The 16,027-nt window shown below is 43.2% G+C and overlaps 1 protein-coding gene across 6 annotated transcripts in view; it reads right to left on the reverse strand.

The window, feature by feature from the left end:
* The window catches only part of EMCN (endomucin), a 112,059-nt gene extending 96,708 nt beyond the window's left edge, over positions 1-15,351 (reverse strand). For 2 of the 6 annotated variants that reach the window (XM_054029978.1, XM_054029977.1), the window contains exon 1: positions 15,188-15,350. In XM_054029978.1, coding sequence (XP_053885953.1) covers positions 15,188-15,248 — 61 coding nt within the window. In that variant the 5' untranslated portion in view covers positions 15,249-15,350. Of the gene's footprint in view, positions 1-15,187 lie in introns of all 6 variants that reach the window. The other 4 variants (XM_054029983.1, XM_054029979.1, XM_054029980.1 and 1 more) reach the window with 3 other exon arrangements.
* Between the last annotated feature and the right edge of the window lie 676 nt (positions 15,352-16,027).

The following is a 16,027-nucleotide window of genomic DNA, read 5'->3' on the forward strand; positions in this document are numbered from 1 at the left end:
GCTGCTCCACTCCAGAGGATGGCCCAAGCAACAGAAGACTGTCATTCAAACAGTTTGATTTTTAGTGTGGCTACAATAATCAATGTGGCCTTGTCCCTCCCTCCTCCCCCACCCCACCTGGGCTACCTTGTCCGTTATCTCATTTTTTTAAATTAATAAAGAAAGAATGCATGGTTTGAAAACAATAGTTATTTTATTTCGAAGGGGGGAGGGTGGTTGGCTTACAGGGAATTAAAATCAACAAAGGGGGCGGGTTTGCATCAAGGAGAAACACACACAACTGTCACATCAAAGCCTGGCCAGTCATGAAACTGGTTTTCAAAGCCTCTCTGATGCGCAGCACACCTTGCTGTGCTCTTCTAATCACCCTGGTGTCTGACTGCTCAAAATTGGACGCCAGGCGATTTGCCACAACCTCCCACCCTGCCATAAATGTCTCCCCCTTATTCTCACAGATATTAAGGAGCACACAGCAGCAGCAATAACACTGGGAATGTTGGTTGTGCTGAGGTCTGACCAACAGCGCCAGTGAGCTTTTAAACGTCCAAAGGCACATTCTACCACCATTCTGCACTTGCTCATGCTTGCCGTGGTATGCCGTCTGCACGGCTAACCCAGGAAAAAAGGCGTGAAATTGCAGGCATTGGGAGCTTAACCCAGAATTCGAATGGGCGGCGGAGACTGCGGGAACTGTGGGATAGCTACCCACAGTGCATCGCTCCGTAAGTTGATGCTAGCCACGGTAGTGAGGACACACTCCTCCGACTTAATACATTTACTGTGGACATACACAATCAAATGTATAAAATCAATTTCTAAAAATCAACTTCTATAAAATGGACCTAATTTCATAGTGTAGACATACCCTAATAGAGTAAGATTCAACTTGGCCTAACTGTATAATGCAGGAAGGGGTCATTGCAGCTGCTCCTAGTATGCATGTATTTTTAGCATATCCTGTATCTGCTATACACTCACTCCAGCCACACCCACACTTGCCATTCTGCTGCTGACATTTCTCCGGAAGCATTTGCGTTTGGAGCTTCAGATACAGCCTGACTCCCACATGAACTTCTGTGGGAATGTTAGAAATTGCTTTCATAATTACTTTACTTCCATACTGAATTAAGTCCCTGTTCATCTTTTTCCACAATGCTTAGAATAAAGCCACAAGGACTAGAAGGTATAGAACATCCCAATATTAAAGAAAGCAAAAATTAGGTATTTGTTATCACTTTAGCTACTGGTGAATGCAGAGGATAAAATATCTCATTTCTGTAACTGGGCGCAGACAAATGGCTGGGGGAATTAACTAACCATGGAGATTGACTAACTGGGTCCACTCATTAGTCATTGTTTTTGAATCTGCACCAGCCAGAGGGTACAGTTGGGTTCAGATTCTAAACAAGTATCTTTCTCGTGTGATTTGATGTCGCAGAGGAGAGGTGGGTGTCACTAACAGTTGAGGCAGTAGGTCAACACAGCATCCAGAAGAGGATGCTGTTCAGAGGCAATGAAGAAACAGAGGAGATAGAGAGCATGGCACTGCTGCCACTGTCTGCTGAAAGAGATACAGCTAGATAAGGTGTCCTAGTGTAACCCACACACCTCTTGGGTGAGGTGCTCTGTCCCATGTAGTGGCACCGAGACCACTTAGAAATTAATGAATCTGCTACTGCCTTAGCTAACAGCCATGTGGCTTTTAGTTCATGCAGTAGAGGCTCATGCATTTAGCTTTAGAGGTTCCAGGTTCAATCCTGCCCACCTACAACCGGGGTCTGTCAGCATTATACTAGCAGATTAAGTCAGTTTCATCTCTAAATTTCAATGACATTACAAAGTAGGTGCAACCACATCACTAAATTAGCATGCTTATGAAAAGGGGTGTATCAGGGTACTTATATGTAGTGTTTCAATTATTGGCAGCATACCTCTAGTACTGCGTTATTCTGCAAGTATTTTAATAACGATCTTCCTCTTGATATTCACTTGAGCCCCCATCAACCAACAGCTTCAAACGGAATCCAGTAATTCAGCAAATATATTTTCTGCCCTCAATAGCATCTACAACAAATACAGTAATGTACTACAGCACCCTGCTGTTAAAAGAACACCATTCCCAAAAAGACACTCTGAAGTTGCATTAATATAATAGGGTGTTTGGGCAGCCATCCTTTCAACACTAAAGTGATATATTTCCAAGGCTCACATGCCGTACTACAAGCTGGAGCTAAATTCTGCAGCAGGGAGCCCTGGATTCTGTAGGACTCGGATTTCCATGGCAGCCCTCAAGCAAATTTTAAAATTGAAACTTTTATTGAATCCCCTGTGAAACTGAATAACTACCATCATTAAAGTATCACCAGTGTCATTTACTTCGATATTCAGTTCAATTGCGCGAACATTCAATTTTCATTGTGCTGCAGCATTTTGTATTAGCAATACATCCGTACTGGAGAAGCTGTCAGGGGGAAGCTGAAAGTTTTGTCAGCTCTGAGAGGGATATGTGGAGCTTTTTGGCATCTGGGGAAGTAATTGGGCCAGAGGACAGTTGAAGCTATAGGCACAGCTGAAGGGATGAAACTACTCTTTCCCTTCTTCTCTTGAAGGGTTTGATGTGATCATTTTGGGGGATTAGAGGGTGTTGACTTTCTAGTTCCTTGTTAGCAACTAGCTTTCCCACTGCTTCTAACAACAACTTTTCACTTAAATGGCCAGCTGCAAAACAATTAGCAAGTTTACATTATTTTATGTCCGAGTTCAATCACGCTGAGAATATGGGTAATGCCCTTAGCCTGAAATCATCTCTCTGAGATATCTACAGCCATTGACATATAATCACTGTATTTGTTTACACTGCAAAGAATATCGTCGCAGCCTTAAAGGCTAAGATTTATTTATTTTTTAAAGAAAAGTCTACATTCTGTACTGGGGGGTGGAACCCGTGGCAAAACCTGCAGTCAGGAAGTCCTGGGATATGCCAGACTGATTATTTCTAGTCATTATGAAGCAAAAAATTCATATCTCAGACCAGGAGGGTAATTACATTATAAAATTGTATATAAATTATTATATAGAAAAGAGCTAGATTCTTTGGCCAGGAAGGCAGCAGATGCTAACCTTACTGCCACTGTTTTCCCCGGACTAGCTAAAAATCAAGGATTTTGGCATGTTAGTTAGTGTTGCCTCACTAGCCATACATGTCAAGCCCAAATATGGATCCCTTTGGTATATTAATATTCTGCTAAAAATGATAAGAAGAAAGAATTAACAACTCATTAAGACAACCAATGATTCAATTAACTTAACCCTAATGCTTGAATTGCACCAGTGTTCTTCAAAAAAACTTCAACTCTGTGCACTTGAGATGTTAATACAAACTGAATGTGCTCTTTAAAAGGATTAAATATCTTGTAGGCTAGCAATGCTGGAGTATATCTCCCATGCTGGCAAGATGAACAATTTCATTAGAATGATAAGGCTAGGCAGAAAGGCTACAGTCTATGTATGTGATGAGAAAATACCACTTTGGTATTTGCTTCTTGCTCTCAGCCACCTGCAGTGTGCTGCTATCTACAATCTACAGCAAACACCCCAGAACATCCTAGTGCAAGTGTAAATGAGATTAAACGTTGTTTTGAAAATACTTTATCAACACATGGAAGGGATTGGGGGGAGGGGCTCAACAGTCAATGTGAATTAAGTGCCTCACTCCCTGAGGCACTTCATTGAAAATCCCACCCATATTTATTAGTTCAATATATAATGCTTAGTACACTAGTATATTCTAGCATGGCAGCTGAAGAGTACATATAGTTAGGGGCTTGAATCCTCAGATGCATGAGATCAGCATTTGGGGTACACTTCAGGGTGGAAGTGATGGCTTTTGCCTTTATTTATTTATTTATTTATTTTGCTCTCCCCTCAAACCTGTGGCTGGCCAATGGCTGATTCATGCCTGGCACTATTTAGGGCACTCTCGGCTCAAGCCCCATAAGCTAAACCAGTGTGAGCCCTGTAAGGGCCATTATACCAGCCAGGCATCATAGTGTTCTCCAGCCACGCCCTCTCCTTTCCCAGACATACTGGAAAAGAGATCAGCAACAGATGATATAGAGATGGTGTCATATTTAAACATGCTCAGTCCCACGTGTTTCCTTTTTGTTACTGGGCATGTCCACTCTTTGCTAGGTCTCCAGCTGTACACCACTGAGGAGTTCTCTGAGACAAAGTGAATTGCCAGTTGACTGTTTAAGAAGGTATCGTATAAAAGGGCTGCCACCACCAGGCTGCCCTCCTGCATGACTGTGGAGATACAGGTGAGTCCTGTCTGTTTTCTCCTACAGTCCCTGGAGCCAACCAAGCTGCCCATCTTCTTCACCACAGATTAGACTAAGGCTAGGTCTACACTACCCGCCTGAATCGGCAGGTAGAAATCGACCTCTCGGGGATCTTACTCCACCAGCGGAGGTGGGAGTAAGCGCCGCCGACAGAAAGCCGCAGAAGTCGATTTTGCCGCCGTCCTCACAGCGGGGTAAGTCGGCTGCGATATGTCGAATTCAGCTACGCTATTCATGTAGTTGAATTTGCGTATCTTAAATCGACTCCCCCCTGTAGTGTAGATGTACCCTAATAGTCATGTCCCCCTCCTGGAAAAGGAACATTGTCCCTCTCAGAGTCCAATTCTAGACCTGAACCCAGGAATAATTACTACAATTCCACCTTCAACAAGCTCCTCCAAGTCAGAATTCTCACCCCCGCCCTCCAATCCCAAAGTAAGGCAGGTTAACATGCAGCGGTCCTCCTGCCCTGCACTCCGGGGCCCATCTCCAAGCCACACATCCACGAGTCAACAATTCCTCCAATTACTATGCCCCTATTCCAGGGCCTCCACATCTCTGGCAATTCTCCATGCTTCTTGCAGCTCTTCTCTCACAGCCCTCAACTCCAACTGTTCTGCATGAGGGTTCCCTGCAGCATTCCACTCCTCGGGCCTCTTTGCTTGGAGTCCCACCCCTGCTCATGGGAACCTCCCAGAATCAACTCTCTGGTTCCTGGGCTCAGCCTGCACTGACTGAGCTGGTTCTTCCCCTTTATCGAGGATTCTCTGCACAAGTTTTCTACGCAGCAGGGTTCCCTCACTCTGGCCATTTCTCTCCAGCAACTCCTATCCATAGCACTCTCCCAACAGTTCTCTCTCTGCACTAGGTCTCTTCACCAGCTGCTCTTAACTACTGCTCTCTTGAGTCTCATAGAGCTCCTGACAGGCAACTGTCACCAGCTACTTACTGCTCCTTCCCTATTCCCCTTTCACAACTGCTGCCTGAGTCTTCATAGAGGCCAGGTGCTCTCTCTCAGGCCTAGTTGGGAAGGAACTAACCAGTCACAGGAGAACTGGACCCATTTCCTCTTTAAGGGGCCTTATGCACTACTGGAGCAATTCAAATGGCTTATCTCACAGGCCAAAATCTGGCCCAGGGATTCCAATCCCCCAGTTTAAGAATGGGATACCTGTTTCTTTGCATGCTGGCCTGGTCCTGGGCTTGCCAAGAGAAGATTATGGGATTGTATTAGAGCCTGGACTAGATTCCTGACTTGCTGTATGGAAGCAACAGCTCCTCCATATCCACTGGGCCGAGTTCTGCGTTAAATGACACCCCTCGCAATCCTAGTGAATTTTGACAGTTTTGCCGAGAGTTTTAGTCAGGGCAGAATTTCTCCAGCAGTGGCCATAGTTTTATAGCATCCCAACCCCAACAGACCTTTTTACTAACCAATGACCATGTACATTTTTAAACATGGGATTTATAAAAAGATGATCGGTCTTAAATTTGCTTCAGCAGAAAAATCAGAAGTTCACTGCAGTACAAAATCAGTAACATCTCTCTGTGGGTTGATGCTCTGTGGTCTGAACATTCTTTAAGCTATAATGACAGTTTCACGGCAGAATGTCACCAGTTAGAACCTTCTTTAGTCTAGTAGGAGACAGTAGGTCTCAAAAGAGTTTTGTCATTTATGTATCTACAGATTTTTGCAGAGGTTGGAGATAAGCATGTAGGTAAACAGAAGGTCAAACACTGAGCTTCTTACTCATTCTTTAATTAGGAAAAGCTCATTGATTTCAGTGGATATTTTGCCTGGATAAAGTCCTCTGGATTTGGTCCAGATATAGGAGACAGAAAAAAATACACCAAAATCATTTCAAGTGAGAAAATGTATGAAAGCAAGACAGCCTCTAGTTTCGTATTTTTAATATTATATAGTGTCATGTTTGCAGCCAGAGGTGGCTGAATTTAATATGCCCTAAGGATCCAGCTTCCATTTGTTCTGGCTGCACATCATGCCCTGCTCACCAGTCAAGTGAGCTATTTCTACTCTCAGCTTGTGTTTCCTTATCTTATCCACCAGTTGAACCTGACTTTGTGTTTGGGAGTAAAACATCCTATGGAACAAAACAAAAATCGTAAGTTTACCTTTGAAATCCACAAGCCATTATTGGCCCAACATGAGACAGCAGTAATGAGTCAAAGGAATGTGTCAGGAGGGAGAAAACCACCTGCCCAGGAACTAGAGCTCAATTAAAGCTAGAGTAAATTCCATTTACTGCAATTTGATGTTTGAAAATGTCCATCTTGCAAAATTGATTTCAGATGTCCCCACCTACTAACAACCGACAAATCCCAAAATGTTTAGAGTGCAAGTTCAAGTTCAGTTCAGATAAGCATCCAAAATTCAGCCAGCTACCCAAAGCCTATTCAATTTCTTGAGTTTGCACAACTAAACTGATGACCTGTTACAGCATTTGAGGTCTCAACCAAAATAGGAGGGGAAAGGAACACAAAATGGGAAGAAAACATATTCAAGTGTTGCAATAGCTCAAAAAAAAAATGGTTCCCTTTGCATCTAGTTCCTAAAACAAATGAAGGTTTGTGTATATGGGGACATGGGTGAGGTAAGGAGAGGAGAACAGTTTGTCTATCTTTTCAGGCTACAATTAATGATACTTACAAACTTAAAGCACATCTAAATAGAAATGCCAACAACCATCACTTGAAAGTGCTCCTGTTAATTAGTATCATTTGTCTCAAGCTGCAAAGCTAGAATCTGGCAGTTTGGTTTGTCTGGTTATAGAGATGGGGTGACCCACAAAGCTTAGTAGTGTTCAGATCTGGGGGATTTGGTTTAGGTCCATCTCATTTAGGGTTTGACACAAAGGCTAATTAAATCAATGGAAAGACTTCAAATGACTTCAGTGCCCTTTGGATCAGGCCTGTAGTGCAAAATTCTGCCCCACCCCCATCCCACACACCTGCCCACCCACAGTAATTTAATAGTACCTTTCTCTGCAAGTTCTTCTGTTTGTTTCGAATGCCTGATTTTGACAGGAGTGCTTGGAGGGCAAAGTGCTACTCACTGTCAGAATCAGGTGCTTAGTGAATATATGTACTGTGCTTTGAAGAAGAGATGCATTGTAGAAGTGCTAGGTATTATTCTATAAGCACATGCTAACGCCTACACTCCACTGAAAAAAATTAGAGAACAAGCTTCACTTTAGTCATGGTTTATTTCTTCAGGAAAATAAACCTTGGTGCTGACTCAGAAGGAGTGTCTGTATTTGATCATCAAAGGTAGGCACCATCAAATTGTGCAGGTAAATGTGTGGTTACGCAGGTGGTGTCAGAGAGAGAGCTTTGGATTCATCGACCATGGGATGTTGTTCCAGGAAGAAGGAATACTAGGAAGAGATGGAATCCACCTAACAAAGAGAGGGAAGAGCATCTTCGCAGGCAGGCTTGCGAACCTAGTGAGGAGGGCTTTAAACTAGGTTCGCTGGGGGATGGTGACCTAGGCCAGGAGGTAAGTGAGGAAGTGGGATACCAGGAGGAAACACAAGGAGGAGGGTACAAACAGGGGAGGCCTCCTGATTCATACTGAGAAAGTGGGGCAATTGGCTAGTTATCTTAGGCGCATGTAGATGAACACAAGAAGCCTGAGAAACAAGCAGGAAGAATTGGAAGTCCTGGCACAGTCAAGGAACTATGATGTGATTGGAATAACAGAGACTTGGTGGGGTAACTCACATGACTGGAGCACTGTCATGGATGGGTATAAACTGTTCAGGAAGGACAGGGAGAGGAGAAAAGGTGGAGGAGTTGCACTGTATGTAAGAGAGCAGTATGATTGCTCAGAACTCCAGTATGATACTGGAGAAAAGCCTCTTGAGAGTCTTTGGGTTAAGTTTAGAGGTCAGAGCAACAAGGGTAATGTCATGGTGGGCGTCTGCTTTGGACCACCAGACCAGGAGGATGAGGTAGACGAGACTTTCTTCAGACAATTAACAGAAGTTTCCAGATCACTGGCCCTGGTTCTCATGAGGGACTTCAATCACCCTGACATCTGCTGGGAGAGCAATACAGCAGTGCACAGACAATCCAGGAAGTTTTTGGAGAGTGTTGGGGACAAATTCCTGGTGCAAGTGTTGGAGGAACCAACTAGGGCGCATGCTCCTCTTGACCTGCTGCTCACAAACAGGGAAGAATTGGTAGGGGAAGTAGAAGTGGTTGGCAACCTGGGCAGCAGTGACCATGGGATGGTGAGTTCAGGATCCTGACAAAAGGCAGAAAGGAGAGCAGCAGAATACGGACCCTGGACTTCAGAAAAGCAGACTTAGACTCCCTTAGGAAACTTATGAGCAGGATTCCCTGGGAGGCTAATATGAGGGGGCAAGGAGTCCAGGAGAGTTGGCTGTATTTTAAAGAAGCCTTATTGAGGGCGCAGGAACAAACCATTCCGATGTGCAGAAAGAATAGCAAATATGTCAGACGACCAGCTTGGCTTAACAGAGAAATCTTCAGTGAGCTTAAACCCAAAAACAAGCTTACAAGAAGTGAAAATTTGGACAGATGACCAGGGAGGAGTATAAAAATATTGCTAGAGCATGCAGCGGTGTAATCAGGAAGGCCAAAGCACAATTGGAGTTGCTCCTAGCAAGGGATGTGAAGGGTAACAAGAAGGGTTTCTACAGGTATATTAGCAAGAAGAAGGTGGTCAGGGAAAGTGTGGGACCCTTACTGAATGGCAGAGGCAACATAGTGACAGATGATGTGGAAAAATCTAAAGTACTCAATGCTTTTTTTGCTTTGGTCTTCACAGACAAGGTCAGCTCCCAGACTGTTGCACTGGGCAGCACAGTATGGGGAGGAGGTGAGTAGCCCTCAGTGGTGAAAGAACAGGTTAAGGACTATTTAGAAAAGCTGGACATGCACAAGTCCATGGGTCCAGATCTAATGCATCCAAGGGTGCTGAAGGAGTTGGCTGATATGATTGCAGAGCCATTGGCCTTTATCTTTGAAAACTCATGGTGATCAGGGGAGGTCCTGGACGATTGGAAAAAGGCAAATATAGTGCCCATCTTTAATAAAGGGAAGGAGGAGAATCTGGGGAACTAAAGACCGGTCAGCCTCACCTCAGTCCCTGGAAAAATCATGGAACAGGTCCTCAAGGAATCCATTTTGAAGCAGTTGGATGAGAGGAAGGTGATCAGGAACAGTCAACATGGATTCACCAAGGGAAAGTCATGTCTGACCAACCTGATTGCCTTCTATGACGAGATAACTGGCTCTGTGAATATGGGGAAAGCGGTGGATGTGGTATATCTTGACTTTAGCAATGCTTTTGATACGGTCTCCCACAGTATTCTTCCCAGCAAGTTAAAGTATGGATTGGATGAATGGACTATAAGGTGGATAAAAAGCTGGCTAGAGCATTGGGTTCAACGGAAGTGATCAACAGCTCAATGTCCAGTTAGCAGCCGGTATCAAGCGGAGTGCCTCAGGGGTCAGTCCTGGGGTTGGTTTTATTCAACATCTTCATTAATGATCTGGATGATGGGATGAATTGCACCCTCAGCAAGTTTGCAGATGATACTAAGCTGGGGGGGAGAGGTAGATATGCTGCAGGGTAGGGATCAGATCTAGAGCGACCTAGACAAATTGGAGGATTGGGCTAAAAGAAATCTGATTAGGATCAACAAGGACAAGTGCAGAGTCCTGCACTTAGGATGGAAGAATCCCATGTACTGCTACAGGCTGGGGACTGACTGGCTAAGTGGCAATTCTGCAGAAAAGGACCTGGGGATTTCAGTGGATGAGAAGCTGGATATGAGTCAACAGTGTCCCCTTGTTGCCAAGAAGGCTAACGACATATTGGGCTGCATTAGTAGGAGCACTGCTAACAGATCAAGGAAAGTGATTATTCCCCTCTATTCAGCACTGGTATTGCGTCCAGTTTTGGGCCCCCACTACAGAAAGGATGTGGACAAATTGGAAAGAGTCCAGCGGAGGGCAACGAAAATGATTTGGGGGGCACATGACGTATGAGGAGAGGCTGAGGGAACTGGGGTTATTTAGTATACAGAAGAGTGGGGGGGGGGGGTTTGATAGCAGCCTTCAACTACCTGAAGGGGGGTTCCAAAGAGGATGGAGCTCGGCTGTTCTCAGTGGTGGCAGATGATAGAACAAGCAGCAATGGTCTCAAGTTGCAGTGGAGAAGGTCTAGGTTGGATATTAGGAAAAACTATTTCACTAGAAAGCTGGTGAAGCACTGGAACAGGTTACGTAGGGAGGTGGTGGAATCTCCATCCTTAGAGGTTTTTAAGGCCTGGCTTGACAAAGAGCCCTGGCTGGGATGATTTAATTGGGGTTGGTCCTGCTTTGAGCAGGGGGTTGGATTAGATGACCTCCTGAGGTCCCTTCCAACCCTGATATTCTATGATCCCAATTATCTCTTTGGCCCAATTTCTCTCCCAGCTGCCCCACCTACCTGTCAGATCTTTTCCCCAGGTAATAGGTAGTTGGAAGCATGAGGAATCAGCCCAGGATTTCTGTGCTACGGTATATGTTTATTTTGGTGGAGACTGGGATAGTGGGAACTGTGGTTAGGCCAGAACCCTTTAATTCTATAATCAAGGAATTCCCAAGTCCACTGTGAAGTTTGGGATCCAGAGGGCTGAAGAGACGTCTTTAGACTAGAGTTGAGTTGTCAGGAAGTTTCTGGGGCTATTATTTTGGATCCTGAACATCTCTAGATTCATCCAGCCTCCAATAATACACTTGTGGAGGGTGACTGCCTGTCAAAATGCATGAGAGTCCAAAGAATTTCATATCCAAAACTATTGGAAAAATATTAGGAAAATATTGCTAGCTCACAGACTGAATTTAAATCCTAAAATTCTCCAGTTCTGTGGGGCTGCCAACCTCTCTCTCTCTCTCTCTCTCTCTCTGTATTTGTTTCTTGCAGGAGGTTGAGTTCAGGACTCATCAAGCTGCAGTTCACCCCTGCAGGCTAAGGAATATGACAACTGCATGTCCTTTTGGGGAAAACATTCAAAAACACTGCAGATCATAACAGTTGTATTTGTATGTGTGTGGAGAGGTTCCAGACAAATCCACAAATCGCAAACATTACAATGAGAGTCAGGCCCAAGATGCACAATTTGGATGCAGTTCCAAACTTCTCCATAGTGTTGGGATGGGAGTGTTCACCTCTTAGGCTATGGTTTGGCTGAATCTATAATTTCCACTAAATATAATTCTAAAATATGACAGGTTTCAGAGTAGCAGCCATGTTAGTCTGTATCCACAAAAAGAACAGGAGTACTTGTGGCACTTTAGAGACTAACAAATTTATTTGAGCATCAGCTTTCGTGGGCTACAGCCCACTTCATCGGATGCATAGAAAGGAACATATAGTGAGGAGATATATATACACATACAGAGAACATGAAAAGGTGGGAGTTGCCCTACCAATCCTAAGAGGCTAATTAATTAAGATGAGATATTATCAGCAGGAGAAAAAAAACTTTTGTAGTGATAATCAAGATAGCCCATATCAGACAGTTTGACAAGAGGTAAGAGGATACTTAACATGGGGATATAGATTCAATGTATGTAATGGCTCAGCTATTCCCCATCTCTATTTAAGCCTAAATTGATGGTATCTAGTTTGCATATTAATTCAAGTTCAGCAGTTTCTCGTTGGAGTCTGTTTTTGAAGCTTTTCTGTTGCAAAATTGCCACCTTTAAGTCTGTTACTGAGTGACCAGAGAGACTGAAGTGATCTCCTACTGGTTTTTGAATATTATGGTTCCTGATGTCAGATTTGTGTCCATTTATTCTTTTGCGTAGAGACTGTGACAGTGCCTCCTACAAAGTGGGACGAAGTCTTTTGCCAGAATGTGGGAATATTTACACTCCATTGCACAAAAAGGGATGCATACGGGACTATACAGTTTTGAGATGCATTTGAAGGCACCCAACACACATTAGGACAGGGAGACGCAAAAAGCGGCTCTGTCATTTCCTGCCTCCATTGGTAGTCAATACCTGATGCTTCAGAGGGTGATTTTTGCCCTCCCCACTCACCCTATAATGCTCCTAGACAATTGTGAAAGGCCATACATTATCTGAAGATATGAGAAGGGGAGACCATTGAAAGTCTTCAGGGTATGTCTAAAGTGCAGCTGAACGCAACACTCCTACCCCTGGCAGACACTCAAGATAGCGGATGTGGAGCTAGCTTGCTAAAAACAGCAGCATGGGGGTTGCAACTCAAGGCTCTGGATCTGAGCTTGAGTGGCTAGCCAGAATTTCTGCCAGAGCTGCAACTTCCCACTCTAGCACGAGCTCCACCACCATGAGTCTTTCCACCCAAGTCACTGCTAGCTGCAACGAAAGCATACTCTCAGAGACTAGAGGAGCAGCCAGTTAGCTTTGAGAGGGCCACTTACTAGGTTCCTAAGATGGGAAAATAGTGAACATATGTCACCTGACTTAAAAAAAAAAAAAAGTGAGATTGCCATAACTGCATTTTACTTAAAGGGACACTGTCAACTTAAATCAAAGTTACTGCCTGACATTTTTTACCTGCTGTTGTTACAAAGAACACCTAGGATTATTGTAATCAAATGAAATTAAAGGAAAAATAATCCTCAATTTTCTCAATTTGTACACTTCAAGCATTTGACAGAACTTTGTGTGTATAACAGTTTCACTCTCCCCATATAGTCTCTGGGTGGGTCTTTCACACGGCAATAGGGGAGAAAAATATTTTTTAAAAATTGGAAAGTGGAATTATAAAATAACAGAAACTAGCAGGGGGATTCAGTAGCAAGTGTAGTACCTGAATTTGCTCATCTCATTTTTTGAAACTGATCAGATTTCAAGTTGATAGTGTCCCTTTAAATAAGATTGTGTCAAACAGGAGTGGATTCCTTTCTGTCCTCCACAGATTATCAATTTATGAAGTTTTCCAGCTCCACTCATGTTTCTTTTGTATGATAGAGATGGAGACATATGACTTGTATTTTTCCCACACATGGTCTTCATTTTTTCTTATTATTTTATCAATGGAGTTTCAGCATGTCTGCCTTGAGCTTAAGATTTTTTTAACAGAATACAATAGTTAAAAGCAAATGTCCATTACTTGATGATATTTGCTAATTCAGCATGAGGAGCTGAACTGTTACTGCACTACCCAATTATTCCCATTCAGCCGCAGGAGAGGTGTTAGGAAATGCATTCTACAGAAACCATAGCTCTCCTTTGCATCTCCTTTAACCTGTGCATGTTGCTTTCTAATAGGCTTTTATGTTGAGCCTGCACCTACCGAACTAATTCCACCTTGCTTTTCAAACGACCTGCAATGAATTCAAGGTTTAACAATGGCAAGAAGTTTCAGAGTAACAGCCGTGTTAGTCTGTATCCGCAAAAAGAAGAACAGGAGTACTTGTGGCACCTTAGAGACTAACAAATTTATTAGAGCATAAGCTTTCGTGGACTATAGCCCACTTCTCCGAAGAAGTGGGCTGTAGTCCACGAAAGCTTATGCTCTAATAAATTTGTTAGTCTCTAAGGTGCCACAAGTACTCCTGTTCTTTTTTTAATGGCAAGAAGGCTGCTCATTCTAACCACAGCAGACAGAGCATAAATAGCAGCCCAAACACGTACTTTCAGAGTTCATACTAATCTGGCAGGGTTTGAAAAGCAAATTTTCCTGTAGCAACAACATTACATGTCAATGTCCATCACGTTTTTAACAACAATGAGCCAGAATAAAAACACAAGTGACACCACACAAGACACACTTGTTTATTTGTGCGTCAATTTCTAACACATAACCCAAGTAAAAGTTTGAGGACACAGTGCCTGCAATTACTTAATCCTTTAATAACAGAGTTTCTGTTCCCAGGTTAGTAGCCAGTCATTGAAAGCCATCTGCTCTAATGATATCTGTAAAAGCTATGACTACAGATCTTCTGCATAATGGGCCAACGAAATGAGAGAGAAGAAAATCAGCTGTGTTTTCAAATTAATCCTTGATAAAGATGATGAGATGATAGTTTAAGTTATAGTTGCTTCCCTCCTCGTGAAAAGTAATTTATTCTGCTTTGAAAGTACACAAACTTTTACACAGAAAAACATTAGAAAAAGCAGGTCAATGGCCATTATGTCACCTAGTAATATCATCAAGTATTTGGAGGCGGGAGTCACTTTTTCACATTGCAGAACTCAGACATTACTGCCCTGGGCATTGTGGGATTACACTGGAGGAATGCTACAAGACTACATGTATTTGGGGTCAACATACGCTGGCTTCTGATAAGCAGACTTGCCCAAATTCATTGCTGGTGTAATTCCAATTAAGTAAGCAGGGTTACACTAGGACACGCAGAGTCCACTGTAAGTTCCCTAATGTGTTAAGTGGTATTTTCAAATCTGACAAACATTTCAATTCCTTTTAAAAGTCCCCCAAAAGATATTTTTCAAAGGAGAAGGGGAAAAACATTTTTGAGTAAATGGCTTTTCCCACTTGCTGGGTGCTTTTAATCCCTCAGGTTTGGGAGGCTCATGACAGCTGGACAGAGATATGTCACAGAAACCAATTGGTCACTATACTATTTTCACTATAGACATTTAATTCAATTAAAAAACAGTGTCCTCCTGGCAGTGCCTCTTCCTCCAAATGCAGTTACTCAGCCCATATATGTGAGAATGAACCACTGAGCTGCTATAGTACAGTGGGGTGAAGCCTTCACTAGCAGAAACCCATAAAGCGATAACTGTGCCCGAGGGCACTTAGCTGCTTACCAAGAAAGTCAAAGTAGTGACAGAGAACAGTGCACTCTTACCATTTGCGGTGCAGATGCTGAACACAGCCAGGGAGAGAAAGGCAGCTCCAAGCAGCTTCATGCTTGTAATCTGTCGCACTGGAATTTCCTTGCAGAGCCAGGCAGGGTGTGTTCTCTTTCTGTGAGGCAGGCCCTAATTGGTAAGTGGAAAAGGTGTGCAGAGACTGTGCAAAGTCACTGCCCATTCCAACTTATTTTGGGGACTCTGATAAAGAACAGGAGGAAATGCAGCATATTCCCTCTGAGAGTTCAGTACAGAGGAGCCTTATTGTTTCAGTCCTTACAGGAACTCATTTCCTTTGGCAGTCAACTGTGTTTTTGTTAATACTTTATTTTGGGTTTTTTTCAGCCCAGAGGTCAGGAAAGGTTCTAAACAGAGGTAGATCTTTCTTTAGAATATGGTGTACAGCAGACCAATATTTTGTAACGTATTTTGGGATATTTTTAAAATGGATATTTATTAATTATTTATTAATAGTGACAGTCCAAACAAGGGCCATTTTATAGCAAGTTATGGAAATACAGAGCAAACTGCAATTTAATATAGTCTGCAACTGAATAAATGTCAACATTTAAGACAGGAAACCTTGGAATCCCAACTGCATGGCCAGAGATGACTCAGAATCAACAGTGAGCACCAGGTGGCCTGGCATACAGGTAATTGCTGCTGGTCTTTTGCACTTTCCAAAGAGAAGGGAATGCACCATGAACCCAGAATACCCTTTCCTTACCCTGAGGTTATGTCCCAGGATGGGAAGGTCTAATTATGAAATGCAGTCTGAGTAAGTCATACTCTGCATTTGATATGAAATGGCAAGTCATTTTAACAGCCACATTCCA

This window comes from Malaclemys terrapin, chromosome 5 (assembly GCF_027887155.1).
Source record: "Malaclemys terrapin pileata isolate rMalTer1 chromosome 5, rMalTer1.hap1, whole genome shotgun sequence".
NCBI classification, from domain to species: Eukaryota; Metazoa; Chordata; order Testudines; family Emydidae; genus Malaclemys; species Malaclemys terrapin.